Raw genomic sequence first — 22356 nt, forward strand, 5'->3', positions numbered from 1 at the left:
AAGGAATTATGACCGACCTTGGCCTGATGAATGACATCGACTAAAGCTGGAGGCAAGTAGGTCAACGTTACACTGACCGTCTTCTACACGTTGATGATGCAGTACGATAGAGGCCGCAAATCCATTATCCTTTTTCTTACTATTAAATGAAGGTCCATACTTCTTAATGTTTGATTTGATAGCACTTCCCGTTGCTTCGATGAATTCACTGTAGTCGCCCACGGAAAGGGTTTTGACCTGTAATGTGAGCCTTCTAAAATCCTATATTTTAACCCGTTGTAAATCGTGAAGGCCTATGTTTCTTTTTAACGATAGCATTGTGCGACTCTTGATTGTACCAAGAAACGTATGTCCTTGAGAACCAAGTTATTCTTCGATCATGTCGGAGAGGATGAGAAATCGCAACTTATCATCAAATAATGCAAGCATGTTGGCCAAATCACGCAAGGATAGCGAATCAATTCAATCGTCCCGAGAGAGTGCGTTGTCGATTGCAGAATAATCACCTACTTTGAAATGATATGTTAATTTCCCGTACTGAGGCTGAGTAAAACCTTGAAGCTACCGAAACTATATGCCATTAGTCTCAACCACTTCCAAAGTAAGTCTCGTGGAGCTGCAAACAACGATTCCAACGACGAGACCATTCTTCATACCATACTATATACTATACCATAATATATAGAATGTAAACTGAAGCATTCGCTGCCGTAGTTCGGAGATAAAATATATTCACATGTTATATCGCATATATTAAAATATCACCATTTTAATTGTTTACATTACGCAAGACGCTAACTGCAACCAGGCAGGATCAAGCTCTTGTGATCGAAACTCGGTACCCATCGATAGACCTGATAGACACGCCGGCCTTGAGTCGCAGTGTGTCCAGGGATCCATCACAGCCAATTTTGTACTTTTGAACGATTCGAGCAGCTAAAGTTTTCACCAATACCATTGCATACTGTCGCCCTAGAGGTGAAAGACAACAAGGAATTAATGCGCGGAATATCGCATTATCTACGCAATGCAAGTCTCTGTGACCCACCAACGCAACCTCTCATACCACCGCTGAAAGGTATGAAAGCATAGGGATGTCTGTTGGCCGAGTTTTCTGGTGTAAATCTGTCAGGGTTGAACTTTTCTGGATCCGTCCAATACTTCGGGTCGCGGTGAATCTCGTAGAGTATAACTGCCAGGGTGCAACCCTTTGGGACACTGCAAGTCTCTGCAATAGATCGATTCCGTGATCATAATTGCTGAGACGGGATGACGTTCGTACTCACCAAATTCAAAGTCAGCCGTTGATTCGCGCAGTATAACGGGGCCAACGGGAAATAGACGGATAGTTTCCTTGATCACTGATTCCAAGTACGTCAATCTAGATATTTTTTCCATCGTCATATCTTCGTTCCCAACAATTTCGTTTACTTCTGCTCGCACCTTGTCCTGAGGGAAAAAAACCAAGTAAACGAGAAGTCTCACTCAGACTTATCTACGAGGGACGGTGACAATGTGAACCTGAACTTCTGGGTGCATTCCCAACATCATGAACAAAAACGAGCAGGAAAGAGCCGTTGGATCTTGTGCCTGAAAATGGATTCATATTTTCGCTTAGTCTGGTGCTTGATTAGAAGGGAACGAAACTTGATGACAAATATTGTCAAATTCTCGACTTGTTAATCAAATTACCGGCATCCAGATGTTTGATATCGCGTCTCTGAGGCGAGTGTCGTCCATTTCATCTGTTTCATCATTGTGAGCAATCAACTGATCCAGAACGGCTGTTCGCAGTTTGTCTGAACCATCATTATCAATCTTGGGCTCGTGGCGTACGTTCTTCTTTCGAGCCACAAGCTGAAAATCAATCAATGCAATCACGGATTTGCGTGGGTACCTCCTTTCTTTTTGGATTCCCAAAGTCATTGACCCGCACTCACAGTCGCCGCGAATTTCTGCAAAACTCCCATAGCACTGGCGAACTGTCGCCCGGAAGTCGTGCGGGTGTAAAGCCAATCCGGATACAGCCAGACCTTCATCGTCCTCTCGTGAGCTAGCGCAATTGCTCTGCAAAATTGAACTCGATTACAAGATCTGAACCCCTGTGTCTCAACTGACCAGCAGAAAGTTAAAGTGCAACATGCCCAAGATAAAAATTGTTTTAATAGTGAACGCACGTCGCACAACAATTTATGAGGCCTTTGTATCCGCCATGTTGAGCTGTGCCAGGAGTTCCCATGACAGTTTCTGAAATGAAATGATTAGCTGGTTAGGTTGCTCGACTTGACTTGTTGTTTCTGTAACCTTCGTTGGAAATGAGGTGTCCGAATTGTGGATTATTCTAATAGTTATGTGACCGAGTATGAGTAATCAGTTATTCCTATACCGGTATTAACACATTCGAATTCTTCGTACATGAAGTCTGAACCTTTACTGTAGTTCCGAGGGAATTGAATAATTTAGGTCAAGGGATTGGGCGCTCTCTTGCTTTAGCGCATTCCCAACACAAACAAGAGCTTGTTCTTGCTTTAAATATTCGGTGCTCTGTGACGAATAAGTTATTTAGCTTAAAGTTATAGAAAGTTCATTAGTTCACCTAAAACCATATCCAAGGTGCAATCGTCCATGTAGTGCATTACGTCGAATTCCCCTTCGCCCACTTTGCCCGCCAAGCACTCGACGCACCGTCGACTTTGCCGATCAAAGCAGTCTATGTATGCATTCAAAGACTTCCCGCTCACCAACGGCATTATGACTTTGCGATGTGCTCTGTGGATGGAACCTAAGAAACCAAACATGTTGAGCTTGACTAACACAGTACTCAATACTATTGCAGCAGCATCGCTGCAATATTCCTACATCGCTATTGTAGATATATTGAAGTTTGATTCCTACGCTATAAGAAAATCAGAATACTGCAGCAGTTGAAATATTACAGGCACATTGTAGCAGTATCGGAAACTAAGTTCATAGTAGCCTGTGTTAAACTGTTACTGTGGTAAACTATTAAATTTTGCAAAGTCGGATCGCTGCTATGTTTCTACATGTGACTGAAAAGTGAGAGATAACTAGTGAACATGTTGATCGTAAAACGTACCTGACTCAGTGACGATTCCGGGACCCAAATAAGAAGCCAAGAAACGGTACTCGTATGGTTTGTGAGATGTAATTTTGCTGTTCATGACTACCTAAATAAACCTGTGTGTTAGCTCAGGAGAACGCCCGATATACTTCTTTTAAAGATCATCAAAAATCGAAATCAAAAACAATCATAGTCGCTCATGACTGGATGGATACGTGAAATGTGATATTTGGCATTTGCAGAGGTTGGTGCAGTACTCACTTCAACATCTCGAGGATTCTTCACGACCACAACAAGTTTCGGTCCCATCCAAACCCGAAATGGATTGTCGTAAGGCCGGGATACTTCAATTATCCGGTTCAGCAATTCTAAAAATAAGTTAAATAAATGTGTGTAATATAAAAATAATACGTGACGATGTGCATCCAAAGTCCGGGTCCGGTCTCCTCCTGTTAACTTTATTCGTACTGAGATGGAGACAGGTTAGTTAAAATAAGACCGCGATCTCAACGTACTATTATAAATAATAAATTGATTATTCGGAAGGCAGTTGACTTCAGAAGGTCAAGTCTTAATTTTCTTTTCTCACTTTCATTATGAAACCATTTACGCAATTAAAAATGTGGTATGCGTTACGTGCTTATTGATGGAATTGATTTATGCCTTCACCCATTGTATACGTAAAATATGGCCAGTAAAAATATGTCACCTGATAAAAATAGCACAAAAATGTTGCCCCCATTTTTTTTCTAGACTATTTTATTTCTATATTCTACCTCTATACTGTGGATAATTTTTAAAACTCGCCATCGGTTCGTATTATGAATTAACCTACATGACAATCATACAACGTTAAAAAAAAGTCAATGTGATCATAAACACGTCTTCGATTGTACTACCATCCCCATTGCAGGCAAATTTCAGCGCGTTTCCAATCAGCGGAAGGGCCGGTGGTCCAGGAATCAGTACAGCACTTCGCAAAAATCTCCACTCCTTGTGACACCATTCCCGAAATCCATCCGCCAAAAACCACGTCGCAATCAGAAGTCCGACAGTGACGGTCGAAATACCTGTAAGAGTAGAAAGCGTTGCTGAAATAGCAAATTCGAAGTAACGGTTTCAAAGTCACTGGATAATAATTTTGGAATTGCGTATCTCCAGCAAATACCAGAACCGAATTAATCTCATTTGTTCTTCGATACGTGCCAAACGTTTCTACACACAAAGTATGAGGAGCAAAGACCGGTAAAGATTGAGCCACGTTGATAAAACTCACCCCATTGCCCTGGCAGCGAGGCTATCAGCTCTGTATTGAACCACATTTGTAAAAGAATTCGTCCCTCTACAATAGACGTAGATTATCTTTTTTTTAACGATCAGCCGTGAGCAGCTGCAACAATCAAACTTCATTCGAACGGCCAGCGCAGTCACATTTCTTGAATATAAACCTATTACTCCCCCCCCCCACCCCTCTCCTCCTCCCTGATAAACCCCTCCATTTATCTATTCCTTCACCAATAATCGATGAATGCGAGATGGGGCAGGACACATACAAGGTCAATTTCAATTGATTCAACGAATGAGACGTCGCGCCGTAGGGACGTTTTCTTCCTCACGTACGCGTACGGTTTGATTTTGCGTTCCATTTCGACTTTCGTTGACATAATTCGTGAACCGTAAAATCGAAAGTCTCAGATACCCAGTTGGCATTCATTTATGGACAATTTAAATATGGATTGAATGTCATTCTCTTCGACATTACGATTTTCATTGGGTATAATTAATGTACTGACCACATTAAACCGCCTCTCGGAACGTCCACGTGTTTGTACTAGATCAGAAATATGTTGAAAGTTATTTGTACGGTGAAAGGTGATTACCATTTCGGAATTGCAATGCTACTGATATTGCATGATGCTGATATTTCGACACTCTTTCAGTCGGCATATATGGCTGATAAATTGCACGATAGTCATCCCAAGCCCAAGCATTTCTAATTGGCGTCGGTTGAAACTGCCTTCAGTAAATGGGTCAAATGGATCTTAAAAAAATCCTAGAGGATTATAAAAGCTACGAATTAAAATTACAACCTCTACCGTAGATATTCTGCGAGAATTTTAGTCATTCATTTGTCGTTGCTCTTATGTCATATACATTTGCATATAATATGTCATCATGAAACGGTGAAGCAAAGAAAACGATTCATAATGTGAAGAAATTGTGAACTGTTCCATTAAGCAAAAATTATTCCTTATTCTCATTGACTGTAAAAATAACTGATAATCAGCATGTGTGTACAAATGAGTTAGGATTGATTTATTTTCGAAGTCAATTAGTAGTTCAATCTTTTCAAGTTATTTTTCTGTCATTATGCGTAAGTATCGTAAGTTTATTAGGTACTAAGTGGTTTTCGTCACCTGGAAGAAAATTGAATCCCCTCCTAAAAAAGACACGTCTCATTTAATCTCGATTCAATTGACGAAAAATATTTTGCTAATGTTTCGTGAGACTGATACATTTCTCACCAGTTTAAGTAGAAAAACTGTGGAAAAAATTTAAGCATGCATTGTCACACGATTATGTAAAACATATTGGAGAATTTCAAGGTTGACGAAAAGCGTTCGTACGTAAGTGTGATATTCTTTCGGCAGAGGGTTGGAGTTTTGACAGATTTCAAAGGATGCCACAAATTACGAAAAGTAAAGAAATGAAAATAACAATTATATGCAAATTGGTGTATAATATGCAAAATTAATTCCAAATGGTTAAAATAAAACTTTCATTTATATATATCAATCCATTTGATTTACAGAGAGATAAAAATGTATGTGCTATGGCAATGTTACTGACTAATGACAAGACTGTCCATAAGACATTTAGTTGATTGAATCCTATTTTTTCTAATCAATCGTAGAATATTAAAAATAAATAAAAATAAAGTAGCTTGTCTTAAAAGGACAGACGTTTTCATTTTAGGTAGGGATTTTTCGAAAATTATTATTTCAGTGAACGTAACTGTCAAACTATTTTCATTATGGAAATATTTTCTTAAAATCTCCCTTTGCAAAAAATATGTGCACTTTACCAGATGCATTGAAATTTGCAAAATTTGTATCGGATGATGGTGATATAATTTTTAATCATATTACTGTCAATCTAGTCAAAAAAGATGTCAAATTATTAGATGGATCAATAGAATGAATTCACCCGAGCTTAGGCTGTGTTGAAGCTTGTGACAACGGAAACATCGATGACGTTATTCTAAACGAATCTTTGAATAAAAACACTTTGAATACGTCAAATTTCCGCCACACGAATTGCAATGAATAGTTGATTCTATGATTACGCCGATCATAAATCTCAATAATAATGAGATTTTACGTAATGGCACAACATTGATTATACTGTGAAGATAATTTTTCTTAGTGATGACTCAAGGCAAAGTTGATTTTTTTGCCATCATTTTTTCAATGTTTTGAATTTTTTTTTTTTTTTCTTCCAACAGTCGCAATAACAATTTCGCAATACTCGAAGTTTGGGCTATAGAGGGATATGTGATGAAGGTCGTACCAAATTTGAAGTCAATCGATTGAATAGAACTCAAGATTTGATGCCAACCAGGTTGAAAAAAGTAGTTTCGAAATAAGCGCGTTTGAAGTTTTGACCTCGGTTTTGACGTTGCTGTCTATGGAAGATTTAACGAATATTTTTCTCACCATTAATTATTGAGGTACTATTGAGGTTCACACTATGCATTGTTTTACTCAAGTGCTCATAACTTTTTAACTGTTGGAAATTCGACGTTGGCTTCGGGGCCAAAATATTCTTGAACAGTAAATTTAAAAAAATCGATTTTTCCAAATTTCCAGACCAGAATACTGGCCTTAAAACCTCATGAAATATTTTTGGACGTCTTGAGGAATTTTGTACAATCTTGTAAAAACTTCACATATTTGAAATTTGCAAAAGTCTTGAAATGTCATAAAAGTTCGTAAAGGTTTCTGAAATCTCAGAAATTCTGCGAAATCTTCGAGACGTTTTCAATAGCTTGTGAAGTGCTGTAAAATCATTTGATATTTCGTAACATCTTCTGATATCGCTCAATTATCCTGCGAAATGTTTTCAACTAGATATAAAATCGTTCGAAATCTCTGAAGTCTGATGAAATTTTCAACGATCTGTAAAATTTTTAGGAGATTTTGTGAAATCCTGTAATTCTCGAATCCGATATCACCGAATATTTCGTATTCTAAACCACGAGCCTTCGGAACTTTTGGGGCAATATGCCATTAGCATTGCGATTTAGAAAGCAAACGATACTTCGTAATTACTAAGTAATGTATACTGTCAGCCTGAAATTGATGGACCGACAGCATAGATGAGTCATTACAACTGGCTACCAGAAGGAGTTTCAGAATTGTATATGGGGTGTTCCATGCAAAATCAACCAATTTTAGTAATCATGATTTTCAATTTTTCTAGAAAATTTTTATACACTAGCAGTAGTATGAAAACCCCCCAATTTATTTGTTACTTTTCTTTTCTTTTTTTCCAGTTTGCACTACTCTCGAGTTTCATAGGTTCTTTTTTAATTATTCATACTTTAATAAATGTCCAAAAAGTGTACAGTGATTGTATTACCTATTTTAATCACCATGCAATCAACTTTTTCATTAATTTAATTATTTTTCAATTTTTCAAATGCTCTGGTAATTTTCATCGATTAGAATCTAAATCAGGTTATCTCCTCTCAAAATTTCTAAGAATACCTCTAAAAAATTAATTTCACCTTCGGTCTGATATCAACGTGCTTTCAAAGAGTAAAAAATGTTACAAAATTTTTTTTATATTATCGAAACGTTAAACATTGATCACCACGGATCAATAATTTTCAAATTGATTGAATTACTGAAAAAAAAACCCACCATGAAACCGACCATAAAATGAGTGAAATAGTAAATAAGGTTTGTTAAAATTTTTGAAAAAATTGAACATCAAGGATGTTTGAATATTTGGTAACTGGATCGTGATTTGGTACAAAAAAAAATCAACAATAAATTCATAGCCTCGGATCAGCTACTATTACCTTAAAAAAAAGTCCGAACGCAATTATAAATGATACGAGGGCTGAGATTGGCTGATTTCGCATGGAATGACCGATATACGTAAATAGGACTCGGCATGATGGTGCGTCCCGAGGATTATACGGCTCTGAGTAAATCCAGCACGCTTCGACACTAACACTAAGATTCAACGCGGTATATAAAGTTCAGACTGTCTTGAAGCGGCATCTGGCAATTCTGCTCGAGGCATCGGGGTTTTATGACCGCTAAGCGGTTGGAATTGACGCGATCTGCAAAAATCACAAGCTACTTACCAATGCAATTCACGCCATGTCCGATGGAGTGAAGATAACAAATGAAAACGCTTGTTTCAATGGCTTATATGAAGAACTGAGTTGAACGGCAAGCCCGTAATTAATTGATTTGAGCTGGCTTTCTTTCCTCGATTCTTCGCTGGGTAATTAGTTCGGAAATCGAGTTAACGAATCTATTATCCGAGAACCGCGTGTCGTCCTTTCTATATTTCTAGAACTTGATTTTAACCATAAATACACTGAGAGAAATTTTTATTTCCGGTTACCGCTCAGTCCTTAACTATTTTTGTTTTTTACCACAATCCAAAAATATAGTTCTAGGTACAAAATGAAAATTAGTTTTCTAGCTGTTACCAGAAAGTCTAGTATCCGTTACTATTCTTTCTGATTATGATCATTGTCACTATATTTTCTCGCAATTGTTGCGAAAATTTAATGCTTGCGCAATATTAAATTGATGTTGAAGCCTTATTTAACTAAAAAAGTAGAGTAAACCGAACAAACTGATTTTGCGTTGCGATTACCAAAAAAGAATCGACAATAGCGCAAAAGGGTTACGCGTGCCTCGTTTTCTGTTATTCCAACAATATTCAAACAGTTTTTTGAAGTTATACTTCTTTAGGCGCGTTATGAAAAACTGATGAGAGTGAAATTTCAAGATGCGCGCGCATCACTGTAACACAAAATTGTAACACAAAATTAACAGGATGAAGTTGCCCACTCAACCGAATTCAATTTCAAGATGCGCGCGCATCACTGTAACACAAAATTGTAACACAAAATTAACAGGATGAAGTTGCCCACTCAACCGAATTCAATTTCAAGATGCGCGCGCATCACTGTAACACAAAATTGTAACACAAAATTAACAGGATGAAGTTGCCCACTCAACCGAATTCATTGAGTCTCGAAACAAGATGCGCGCGCATCACTGTAACACAAAATTAACAGGATGAAGTTGCCCACTCAACCGAATTCATTAAGTCTCGAAAAATTTGTGAATATTAGTGAAAAAATTGTGCTAAAATACTTTTTCAAGTGCTCCAATATAATTGAGGTTGGTTATCCGTATGTATTATTTATTTATATAAATTAAAATATCATTATTTAATATAATTAATACTAAATATTATTAAATTATCAATGTTGAATATTTATTATTGGTTTTTTAATATTCACAAAATAAAGAAATAAATTTAATAGAACATTTAATAAAAAGTTCGTGACAAAAATTTAATAGATTATTTAAATATAATGTAAGACATCTGTTATTTGTTTTATTGTTTTTTATTACATACTTCTTTTCTTTATCATTGTGTGACAGAAGATTTTGACATGTTGTGTATTTTTTAATGATGCCAAAGAAGTATAACTTCTCACGCGCGTACATAAGTACACGCACCCATTTTTTTTAACGATATCTGTTTTACTGAATTTTTCTAGTTACTATAACAAATGAAATTTTTCTCAGTGTGCAATCTCCATTGCATCATTATTATTTCAGGCACCAGTACTTAATATTCTTGAATTGTGTATTCATTGCCAAATTTTAATCAAAAATTACATTACGTTACAATAATCAATCGGTGGTGTTTTATCAGAGTTCAAATTCCGGGCAGAGAAATAAGGATTCACCAAAATCAAGCCAGAAAAACAGTTTTTTTGCGATACTTTTCAATACCACGATGATCTCAAAAACGGCCGAATCAAAAATCTGAAACTGATATGACTTAAAAGCCAAGTGAAAAAGTTTCGAAGAAAAAAATTGGAAAAAAAATTCTGGAAGGCAAAAAATTCATACATTTTTTAAAAATAAACACATACACTGGGTACAACATAATCGTTTACTGAGAGAAAGTAACAAGGAGAAAATAGTATACCTTTACCGGTAAAATGTTAAAAATCGATTAATTTTCAGTAGAACCGGAAGTTGAAATTAAACGGGACGTGGCCATTTCTTATTTTCATCATTTCTTTGTAGAATTCTGTAAGTTTTAGATAATTTTTCAAGCCGTTTCCGAGATCACCGCGGGAGTTTGTCGGATAAATCGATTGGCGGACAGACGATACATTTTTTTCAAAATCAATAAACAAACTTCAAAAAACATGATTGTTCATTTTTGATTGGAAAAATTGATAAAAAAGGAAAAGTATGGATTTGTCGGTTGAACATTGAGAATCGGTTCATTTCCGATAGAACTGGAAGTTGAAATTAAACGGGACATGGTAATTTTTCATGCCCATCATTTCATTGTAAAATCCTGCGAGTTTCAAATTTTTTCATCCAGCCGTCTCCGAGATCATCGCGAGAGTTTGATTTTCGAGGTGCAAAATGTGTTTTTTTTTTTTTTTTTTTTTCACCAAAGGTAACGAAAAGTAAAAAGTTAAGGGTATCGTGGTGGGTGAATAAACTCCAAGTCAGGGTCATTAGGGTCGTGTATTTTATCGATCGAAAACTTTTACCGAATATTTTTCCCCCACGGTGTGAAAAAGTGTGAATGTTTAACTTGCGGTGGCATTAGCCAGTGTTTCAGAGGCGATTTGCCAACTGGTAGAGCTAAAGATCACATCGCGTTGTGCGTTGTACTTAATTTTCTCCGAGGCTTAATGGCTCCTAATGATTAAGTAGGAAGCCACGTGACCAATTCCCCGTTCACGCCAGCCCTTTAAGATTACAAGATACACCGACTTGCTATCCAGTAATCAGCATGCGATGCTCTCCCTTGCATGTACACACGTTATTTCACACATACACACACAGAAAAGCGGGGAATGAGAAACGACGAAGGGGTGAAGCACTAGCCTCGGCTATTAGCCCTCTTTATAGCTTCAGGCCTTTGTTTTTCTGCCCGTTGTTCCTTTACCCTGCAGATGTAATAGTACGCTTTTCAGCAACATCTCGTTAGCCAGCGATAATTATCGAAATGTCGGTATTCGTGTGCTGCGCTTGTGTGTTCAGCGCGTGGATTTAGTTACGCAAGCCCAGCAAAGCTCGCGCCACTGCACGTGTCCGGAACTTTCAACCCCCTAATAAATTCAGGTATAATTATTACAACCGCTACTTCGGAACGCGATATGATGTATTCATGCTCAGAGCCGTTTGGTCCACGCTCAGACTTTCAGCAATATGTTGTAAAGATCTCCGAACCACATCTCGAAGTCGATCTGCCATAAAATCCAACTATAATCACATGTCCAGATCACGTTGACAAACCTTCGATACTTCGCATGGTCGTCATAATGTTACGTGAAAATGAGACGCACTTCCACCTGTGGAGCTTGCAAGGTTGAGTACCTATCTTAAGAAGTCGACGTCAAGCCTGCGCTGAGCTTTAGGAAGAGCTTTGCTCAGTCTGCTATACCGAAACCTGGGGTTACATTTTATCGCAACGATCTCTCGCAGGCTGCAAGCGGACAACTACCGTGACGCTCCTTATCGGAGAAAGTTATCTTCAGCCTCTATTCATTATACCGTCTTTGAATCCGGAAGTAAGCTACAGACCCTCTTACCGTTCGCTTTGGCTCACGAGATGTTTCAAAGCGAAGGCTTCAAACTAACAGTCTGAAGTCAAGACTGCGAAGAAGATTTTTCGGAAAGCTTACTGTAATACCGGAAATGTGCTGTAGTTGCCAGTTGACTTCAGATGCTGACATAAGCGTCTTCATTCCATCGGTGATTGACAGAAGAAATCCTGTTTTGCGCAATCTTGAATCAGAATTAGTCGTCACCAAACCGTGCCAGAAAAATAACTATTCCGTAAAATCAGAAACATCAAAATATCTACAAATAGTGAAAAGTCACTTCAGGAGTCTTCAGAGATCGACCGAACTTTCAAGCTGAAGCGATTGAATGGAAGCAAAGAGGTGATTGTTCGTGACAAATGACACAGTTTGGAAACGGATCAAACATTTTTCTGATTACTTTGATCACTAGACTGATCGAGATACGTTTGTTCTTGCAAAAAATCGTCTTGGGTGAAGGACTCGTAAATCGTTTGGTACCGTAACTATGGAGTAATATAAGTCACTAGGTACCAACCAAAACGGTCAGTGCTGCAGACCTTTTGCCAGACGATCGACCAACGGGAGTTGTTTCTGACGGTCGGCAAGCCACGTACATGGCATAAATACCCTGACCTTAACATTTCTGTCCCGATATTGGCTCCCAGTGGTGTTTCTGCACAAGCTGCCCACTCAAGGTGTATTGCAAACTGGATTGGACTCGAAGGAATAAGGCAGCCTGGCCACGAGATTTGTTCGATGTTATTAGATTCGGAGAATTTTTCAATTTTGGTATACACGGAAATCGATTTTTGAAGTAATTATGTGATTTTTAGAACATTGAACCCTGATTCTCGGGTTTCTCAAAACGTTGGCACTCTGCATTTTTGATTTTGCTTGTAATGATTACTTCTCACGATGAATGATGAAACAAATCTACTTGAATTCTGGCATTCATATTTTCAAAAAGTGTAAAATAAACGAAATGGCACGAAGGATACGTGATTTGGGCCTGCAATGCCTATCCTAATTCGAAAAATCAAACATTTCAAATGGCGATGAGAAACTTAATGATAACAATATGGTGAATTTAAAAATCGTTGGATATGACTGACATGAGCTCAAACTTCGTATCAAAAATCCTATTCGTACTTTGTTCTATTCCAGGATAAAGAAGAACCATACCAAATTTTAAACCACTCTGGTATATCATCGTAAGACAAGTTCCCCGTCTGCGTATGCAAAAAGTACTTTGTACTTTACAACTGCAGTATTATTAAGCATTTCTGATTGACATTTAGGGGTCAAACTACTGTAACATAAATAATGCAAGTCCTAAAAAACCTGAACTCAACACACCAGTGTCAATGATCTGAAATTTTGAAAGTGCAGCACGACATACGTGGCATGATACATCTTAAAAAATATTTATAATCCCGCGATGCTACGCTGTTGAAATATTTTCGCAACATGATAATCTAACGTCTAATCTAAGGTCCAACCTTGTAAATGTATGTTTAAATATTCAAAAAATAAATTAGAAAAAACATATTTTATCTTATAGAATGTGAGAATTGTAAAGATTCCTGATACTTTTGTTGTATAAATTTATAGCAATAGCCGAAAAACATATTATTTGTTCATTCATTCATCCACTCAATCATTAGCTTCGTACATTACACAAATTACCGGTCGAAAGGTGCATAAAGTAAAATTGTAAGTGTAAATCGTCTCTCTTTCGTTAAAAATTGTATTAATAAATCGTATTTCTTAATTTATTCCACGTAAATTGTCTCTCCTCAATTTGAATTGTTAGCACTCTCTGACAATAAATTTTATATGTTTCGACAAAGTTTTGTCGTTATAAATGTGCGAATGGTTTCACTAATAATCACTCATCTTTTTGTTACCAGTACCGTAAATCAGTCGTTATTATTAATGGTGACACGTCCCTTGAAATCGTAAATTAGTTATTTCCTTTTCGAAGATACATCAACGGGTTTAACATAGAATTTCATACTAATTGAGTGATTATTCAACCTATGTCTTCGTTTAAATATTTTTTGTGAGAAAAGTATTATGGAATTATTATCAAACTTAAAATTGTTCACAATATAGACGACATTTACAACAAGCAAAATTCGGCAAATTGTGCTCTTATAATAGTTTATCAGTGAGAGAGCCCGTCTCCTAGAAAAAAGGTGAACAATTACAAAAACGGAGACCATGTGACGGACACGTAGAGTCAATTTCATTTCTAATATTTGTGTTGATTTGAGGCGCGGATATTTGAATCGTTACACGCACCCTGTAAGACGGCTTAGTGAAAGCTACGTTTGTCGCCTCTATCCTCCACCTTTCTTCTTCTTTTTTCAATCCCTACTTACCTTCAACCAAACGTGTCCCTTGTAACGGACTCGCCATTATGCCTAACCTAAAGCCGGGCATTCAGCCACTGACAAGCTTATTAGTATGCGAGCTGCCTTAGGTGCAGACTTGAAAGCACGACGTGTCACATTCACCGGGAACCTACTGCTCCACCGAGACACATTTCTCCAACAACCAGGCCGCCACCATATTTCCCAACCGGTATGATGGCCCACAATTTGTTGCTAATTTCCCTAACTCGCTTTATAGTTTAGCCGTTCAGCCGTTCATCCGCCCTTCGGATCGGCTTGTGGTAAAATCCTCATTCCGTTTTACAGCTGTTCGCAAGCTTGCGTCTTTAAAGCTCACCGAATTCTCAACTCACTTCTCTATTTTTCAACACTCTGCATAGTTTTGCATGGATATAATATTTTTTCACAATAATTTATTCAAAATCCTCGATAAATTATGCGCGTATGAAACAGAAGGCGACGCTTCGCCGCTTGTGTAAAGCGAAATGCACGACGTTCTTGACTATGACGTTGAATATCTCGATCGACGCAAACTTTACCTAAAGCCCCTCACTTTCCCTTGGACAACGGGCTAAAATCCTATCGAATATTCACTCACGATTCTGCCACCAGAACCATAAGCTATATTTTTGTTTTTCCTTCACTAGATTTTGTAAAATTCGGTCACACTCATTATCGACACTCTCTATACTGATTTTGAACAAACAGTGTATGATAATTGCAAAAACACCGCGATGTGAAATGAAAGAGTTTTCATTCATGGAAAACACACGCTGATCTCGCGGAGACGTTAAGACTGTATTTTTACTTGGTAAGTCGAATCGTTAAACGAGATCCTCTTGAATCCGCGACTTTATACACGGGTACTTTGAAGCTCCGCTGTGACGTGAAGAATACTTCAAGTTTCAGTGATAAATCCTAGAACTATCGCTCTGGAATTTCCCAAGCTGGTGAATAATTGTCTCTGCGTTGTGCCGTCGTCGGTATTCCAAGAATCAAAACATCAAAGATTGAAAGAAAACGGAAGAAAGAAAAAAAAAAAAACGAAGAGGAGTAGGTACTTTGAAACACGGGCGAAACATACTCGGTGATTTTCAAAGTCTTATGGCGGCACGCAATGCGGAGAGAAGAAAAAATATGTACACATTGAAGAACGTCGCGCCGTACGGCGTCCTTTGCTTACGCACCTCAGTAAGCATTGCCTTTGCCTCTATTTTTCCCCATTAAAAAAAACCTTTGAACAATTAGGTGCGCTCGCACCTACGTCGCTGTGTGGGGTATGCACATGAATGATAAAAAAAAGAAGGAAGAAAAAGGAGAAACGGAAAAAAAGGAAATTGAATTTCAACACGAGACCCAGGCGTGGTAGTTTCTAAACTTTAAACCAAGAAGCTTCTGCAATGATTTCCTGCACGTTCTTGGTTACTCCAATAAACCAGTCGTTACAATTTTAAAGGCTTTCGTCGCAGGCGGTTGACATGGTCTTGGATCTTGCAGGATCCTCCGTTTCTCGGGTCTCCTCCCAGAGGGCGATATTTCACTCCTGCACTCAGACCAAACTCACCGAGGGGTGTTTTAACCCTCTGGTCCCTCGACGCGTGTACCAAGTATGGTCGTTCCGAACACCAAAGGATGTTTAGAGGCCATCTTCGCCAGCCCACTCTTCTCCTGTCGATTCACAGTTCCAGATTCTCAACCCTTTCTGCATTTCTTCGCATAGCGTTCAATATTCCAGAAACATTGCAGCAAACGTTGCTCTACGAGGATTGATATACTCCAGAAGCATTTCGTAACGTTGCAGCTATATTGCAACAATGTGAATTTGCAAGGATTAATATGTTTCGGAAACGTTACGGCAACGTAACTTCGTAACCTCTGAAATAGATATTTCGAAAACATTGTAGAATTTTTAGCGATTTTGCAACATCGCACAGCAAGAATTTCATGTCTATATTATAGTCGGCAATTAGTCTGCAATGTTTCTACTACAATTGCAATATAGAATTATCATCATAACGATGTTTTTGCAGTATTGCAGCGTTTCGAAATAAATACGTGAAAGTTTTTTCCCCGAATAAATGCAATCGATAGTTTTTTCTAAATTTTTCTAACATTTCCCGATGAACTCGGAACAATTCTGTGTATTTGGGATATTTTATTATGGGGCAGAGAATGTGAAAACACAAGTTCATGAAAATCAAATACTGTTCAAAACGCAGTAAAAAAACTACAGAATGATTAGAGAAAATTTTATTTTTCGAAAACAAGGCTTTATTTCAGCGTTACTTCTACTTCCAATGGTATATTCTTCACAAAATTATGCAACATTTTAATCAGTTTAATTTTCAAATTGGATTACAGAATCTTAGAAAGTTAGAATTAATCTCACAGAGAATTATTATTGAAAAAGATATGGTATATATTAAGAGTAATGGCTTTTACATCACAGAGTAATACAAGAATAAACATTCATATTCGACGCACCTTAAGACGGTGGAAACTTGAACATAAAACTAGACGTGACTGTCTATCTACAAAGTTAGTTACTCGAGCGCATCTAGCGGGCTTATTTTCAAGTGCCGTAATTTTTTTCCCAACATAGAAAAACTTTCATCTGATGAATAAAGGAATGTCCAATTGTAAAGTAATCTCGATTACTTCGATACGTATAACATCGGTCAACACAAATTTTGAATTTGAGTTCTAGACGTCAAATCTTGATTTCTTCTACTTAACTAATAACAGAAATAATAGTTTCATTAGATGAAGTTTGCTTATGTAGGAACCACAACGATATTTCTTTTCTTGACAAAAATCACCTATTCTTACAAATATTTATTGTAAATAAGAATTAAACAAATTTTAATATCGCATTCAGATCACCTTTATTCAAAAATAATGTTTTTCCGGTTTATACCATTGACATCATAGATTTTCTTCAATTCTGAAATAGTACTCTCCTGCAAAATTAAACATTTTCGAAACATAGTAATTATCACTCAACATATGATACTCATGTACACAAATCCCAGGCACAAAATCTCTGTAGACTTGCTCTAGCGAAATTATTAAATCGTTATTATATCTACCAAGATTACAAAAGCAAACTTTAAGAGGAGTTTATATGTTTATCCGTTGTTTCGATGTATGAAAAATAAAAAAACAATTAACTCAACCCAGAGCCAAAAATACAATTTTTTTTTTTTTTTTATATCGAGCGGTGTAATCAATGAAACTTCTATTCATCATTGAGAGTAAACGAGCTTTATTTTTTTTTTTTCATCGATTTTGGTAAAACTTATCTTATTTCTAGTTACTCGAGCCGGGAGGTAATTCAGTGTGCAGTCATAAATTAGCAGGACTAGCGAACGGTCACTGCGACAAGGGTTGAAAAAGGTTGATTAAGGCAGAGTTTTTTGTTGGCGCAGGGTCGAAATGAAGGTACACGACACGAAGAGGAGCCGAACAGAGCAGGTAGGCGTGTATTGTACCCTTGCAGAATAATCTAGATTAAAAAGGCAATTTTCGTACATCGGTGGCTTATGGAATGGTATGTTGTAGCTATAACGAACAAGTTCGGCCATACCCGCCTGCGTTCAAGCCATCCCAGGGGTATCGACCCCTATATATTACTGGACGGGTTGCAAGGGGACCGACGTTTATACGTCGACCGTCAAAGCCCGGCGAACTGGTCACATCGAGCCGACAAAATATATTACGAGAGGATTGCAAGGAGGGCGAAAAAAAAAAAAAAAAAAAAAAATAATTACGAAAGGAAAGAGGGAATTTATTTTACCCTCGTCTTTTTCGAATACCACTACGAAAAAACAAGTTCTTATGAAACACGGTGAGCTTCGAGGTTTGACAAAAATTGATCCAAAAATTGGGCGTGCAGAAAGTTTTCAGCCGACTCGCGGGTGAAAAAAAAACGCAAAACGGGGAATCCCAGCTGATTCTCTTTGCGAGATATTCAATTTCCATAATTTTTCAATTATTTTTCAATATAAACCACTTTTTTCATTGTTAGGTCTATGAAAAATATGGAAATAGAGTTGGTCCTGGGTTATGCAGACCTCTGTGAAGTTGGCACCCCGTTTTGGAAAAAATAATTTAAAACTCATTAAAAAGTGAACATCTCGCCAAGAGGATCGGCTAAGATTTCTTGGTTTGTGATTTTTTCACCGACGAACAGGCTGAAAACTTTATGCATGCACAATTTTTAGATCAATTTTTGACAAACCTTGTGCAGCTTGAAGCTCGCCGTAGAAAGAAGGACACAACATTTTAACGAAAAAAAAAGTACATTTTGGTTCAGCGAAACATAAAAACACAACATTCTGTTTAAGAGACGTGAATTTTTTCAGGGAAAATTTGGACATATTTATACATCGCAAACGATTTTCATAATTTTTGTCATATGTTACCGAGTGTAATCATGTCGGTCTGAACAATAATTTAAAAATAAGTCCAAACTGCTTATCAATGCACAGAAAAAACCAGTTTTTATTTTCTAAGGCTGGATGGCTGAGTGAGAACCGATGGAATAGTCCAAATATATATATACATATACATACAACGTAGGTAAGAAACGTGGAGTAAAAGTTTTACGAACTGTATGCGAGAGTCTCGGCATATTTCATTTATCGACTTTAATTTCAGTTTACAACAGTTATAAACATTCGTGCAAGTTTTGTTCCCTTTTTTTTCTTTCTTTACTTTTTTTTTGTTTCGCTGCTGGTCTCTTTTTGCCGTTTTTTGCTGATCGTTCCTTACCGATAAATCATACATAATGTACAACCTCGAAGATGCTTATATATCTTATAACTTCGGTTTGGAGGAAACGGGAATAAAATAACCTGAGTCGAGGAGCTGATGGAAGAAATTCTGGTGGGAAAAAGTTGAAAAGCACTCTGCCAAGTAACGAGACAGCTAGTTATGGAAGCTACGCCAAATCAATCGATCAAGCGGCATGAAAACAAGGCTCTCATCTGATCTTATTTCCAACTTTGTATGGTCTGAAGTACGATCAGAATTTTTCTCGGATCGCATTCCATTGCTATTATTTTTATTGGACATTTATAATTACGCGTAGTTGAGAGTTACTTGAATTATTCAGTACGTGAAAAGCAACTTCGGCACGTTCCAAATTTAGGAGAAAAAAAGCACGATTGTAAGATGAAACATCTCTGAATCGCAGTTTGGACTTTAATCGTGAGGAAATAAATCTAGGGCTTGAACGTTCGAGAATTGCAGAATATAAATTGGTGATCATTAAATGAAGATGACGAAAATAAAAAGGTGATGATTGCTATTTTAATAAGAAGACCTCGGTATCGTGAATTTACACAGCAACTTTGTACATTTTCAGTTTATTGCAGCTTCTGCTGCATGATCGGAATTCAATTGTAACATAATTTTAAAAGTTCGACTCTATGACCGGTAGAATGTATAAAAGGTGGAGAATTTCCGCTTTTTTGTCATTCGATTCCGCAAAATCACGAAAATTCGTTACTCTTTGCCATTGAATATAGTTTTCATTTATTACACGCATGCAGTTATTCGAAATTCAGATTTGGAAAATAATAAATAAAGATAACCGGAGTTTATCCCTGTTTTTCTGGGATGATGAACGAAGTGAGCGGAATAAGAAAGCAGCAGATCTTGAAGGTGTGTACCAAGATTTGGCAGAATTATTCAGGAATAAGGTTCTGGATTACCAGTATGAGAAAAACGGGGTGCATTTACGCGCGAGAATATGAAAACTTAAAAAATTCCCGCCTAATAAAGTTGCCTCGAGGGAAAAAAGATACGAGAAGATTATACGCAAGTTCAGCGTTCTGCCGTAGCGTTGGAATTCGTACGGGTGAAGAGAAGAGAAAAGACGAAAGTTTTATATTCTTTCAACCTGAAACGACAATCCCCCCCCTTCCCTCTCATCCGATTTATTCGCAAACTTTGCGAAATAGACGGAAAATGCCTCGGATGGATATCACCAGGGGTGAAATGAACGTGGGGAATTATTATGCTGGAGAAGCTAGTGAACAACCGAATAATAGAACCTTCAGAATCGAAGGTTCGAACAGTTTGCCGGAGAAAACTGCTCTACCATTGGCGCAGATTGCTCCAAAAACCTAGTGAATTTGAAAACTATGATTTTGCAAAATTTTCAATGTTCCCAAACATGCACGATTTTCTCAGTCGACCTGTCTTTTTGAATGATTCGATGCAATCGTTCCAGAAAATCTTGAAACACGCAATCAATTGCAAAAACAAGAAGTTTTAACCCTTTCAGTCATAGTGGGACCGCTACGGTCCCACCTTTTAAAAAATTACCTCAGAGCTCTAGTATTGAACAAAGGCCTCTGAAAATACGTATCTAGGGGTTTCTTGAGTCGCTGATCACGAATATGAGGTCAGATTTTGAAAATTCGAAATGGTGGATCCGCTATAGTTGATCCAATTGGGCAATGTGACAATAAAAATTTCAATCACGTAAAATCTTACTTTACCAGGAATATTCTTTCAAACATACATTAGAAATAAATATTTCAGTTAATTTGAAATGAAATTTGAGATAATTAAAATTCGTGGTTCCTTATCATTATCATTGATATATACATATATGTGCATGCGTGCGTCATAATAGAGATATTGAAAAAAAAAACAAGTAGAAGAAGAAAACAATAAAAAAACACAAAAAACAGAAAAAAGCAACAAAAAACAAGAAAACAGAATAAAACAAACAAAACAGTGGAACTAGATGCTCTCCACGTCCTCGTCGTTAGTTCCGGGTAGGGCTAAGCGGGAGAGACACGAATATAGACAAAGAAAGATAAGATGGCATTTGCCATCTTGGATTTAGAAATTATGAAGTTATGACTTCGAATTCGTGATCAGCCATTCCAAAATCCCCCAAATGACGAAATTCAGGCCAAAATATTGAGCAGAAAGATATAAGATATAAAACTTGACGTCCACCATGTCGGATCCGCCATTTTGAATTTTGAAAATCTAATGCCAGATTCGTAATCAGCGACCCCGAAGACCCCTGACTTCAAAGTTTTAGAAGAATTAATAAGTGTTTGAAATTTCACGTCTGCCATATTGGATCCGCCATTTCGAACTTTGAAAATCTAATGCCAGATTCGTAATCAGCGACCCTGAAAACCCCTGACTACAAAGTTTTAGAAGAATTGATAAGTATTTTGAATTTCACGTCCGCCATATTGGATTCGCCATTTTGAATTTTGAAAATCTAATGCTGGATTCGTAATCAGTGACCCCGAAAACCCCCGAATACCAATTTTCATCGAAATCGGTGCAGATGAAAAATGCATGACTGAAAGGGTTAAGTAAACTAAATCTATGTTTATCGAAAATCAGTTTCGTCATAGTCTAAAGGATACTTTGACGATTCTGAAGTTTTCGATATGTTGGATTGTAAACAGTTTTACAAATCTCAGCCAACTCAAAGACGCAAGGGAGTTATTTTTGTGATAGTTGAACTTTTCTATTTTTGTTATAAAATGGAGATTTCCAGTATTCGGATTTTATTTTTTCAATTATTTTCCATCCGTTATTTCGCTTGCATTGAAGCACCAAGCGCTGTAAAAATTTTCTATAGCTCTCAGGTTAGCGCTACCCTTAAATTCCCACATAAAACTTCTACATTCCTCCAACGTTTTAGCTGCACTATGAAAATATGATGCATAACCAATGCTTCTGTGATATTGTGTGCCATAAATATACATCGGAAATTCCTAACTACTGCACGTTTCGTCGTCTGCTAAAATTTAATGCGCATGCGCCATAATTCGAGAGCAGTTGCTTGCCAGGCTGACCAACCATCATAAACGTAACCTCAAAAATTTTGTCAGTTATCTCTGGCAGTTATGCTCAACACCGACAACTGTGAACATTTTTGAGGTTACGTTCATGGCAGCGAACCGTCATTTAAATTTACGAGGGTTGGTTATCCTGGGAAACCACTGCTCTCG

At 37.3% G+C, this 22356-nt stretch overlaps 1 protein-coding gene across 2 annotated transcripts in view; it reads right to left on the bottom strand.

Annotated features, from left to right (window-relative positions):
- Positions 1–711: 711 nt before the first annotated feature.
- The window catches only part of LOC124212071 (cytochrome P450 4C1-like), a 38410-nt gene continuing 16765 nt past the window's right edge, over positions 712–22356 (bottom strand). Inside the window, exons 1-12 of one of the 2 annotated variants that reach the window (XM_046611801.1) lie at positions 4359–4487; positions 3982–4152; positions 3344–3450; positions 3098–3188; positions 2597–2782; positions 2178–2247; positions 1941–2067; positions 1693–1857; positions 1522–1590; positions 1287–1449; positions 1049–1228; positions 712–972 (exon numbers count right to left, since the gene is read on the bottom strand). In XM_046611801.1, coding sequence (XP_046467757.1) covers positions 815–972; positions 1049–1228; positions 1287–1449; positions 1522–1590; positions 1693–1857; positions 1941–2067; positions 2178–2247; positions 2597–2782; positions 3098–3188; positions 3344–3450; positions 3982–4152; positions 4359–4404 — 1533 coding nt within the window. In that variant the 5' untranslated portion in view covers positions 4405–4487 and the 3' untranslated portion in view covers positions 712–814. Of the gene's footprint in view, positions 973–1048; positions 1229–1286; positions 1450–1521; positions 1591–1692; positions 1858–1940; positions 2068–2177; positions 2248–2596; positions 2783–3097; positions 3189–3343; positions 3451–3981; positions 4153–4358; positions 4488–22356 lie in introns of those variants that run through there. The other variant, XM_046611802.2, reaches the window with a different exon arrangement.

Source organism: Neodiprion pinetum, chromosome 2, assembly GCF_021155775.2.
Source record: "Neodiprion pinetum isolate iyNeoPine1 chromosome 2, iyNeoPine1.2, whole genome shotgun sequence".
NCBI classification, from domain to species: Eukaryota; Metazoa; Arthropoda; class Insecta; order Hymenoptera; family Diprionidae; genus Neodiprion; species Neodiprion pinetum.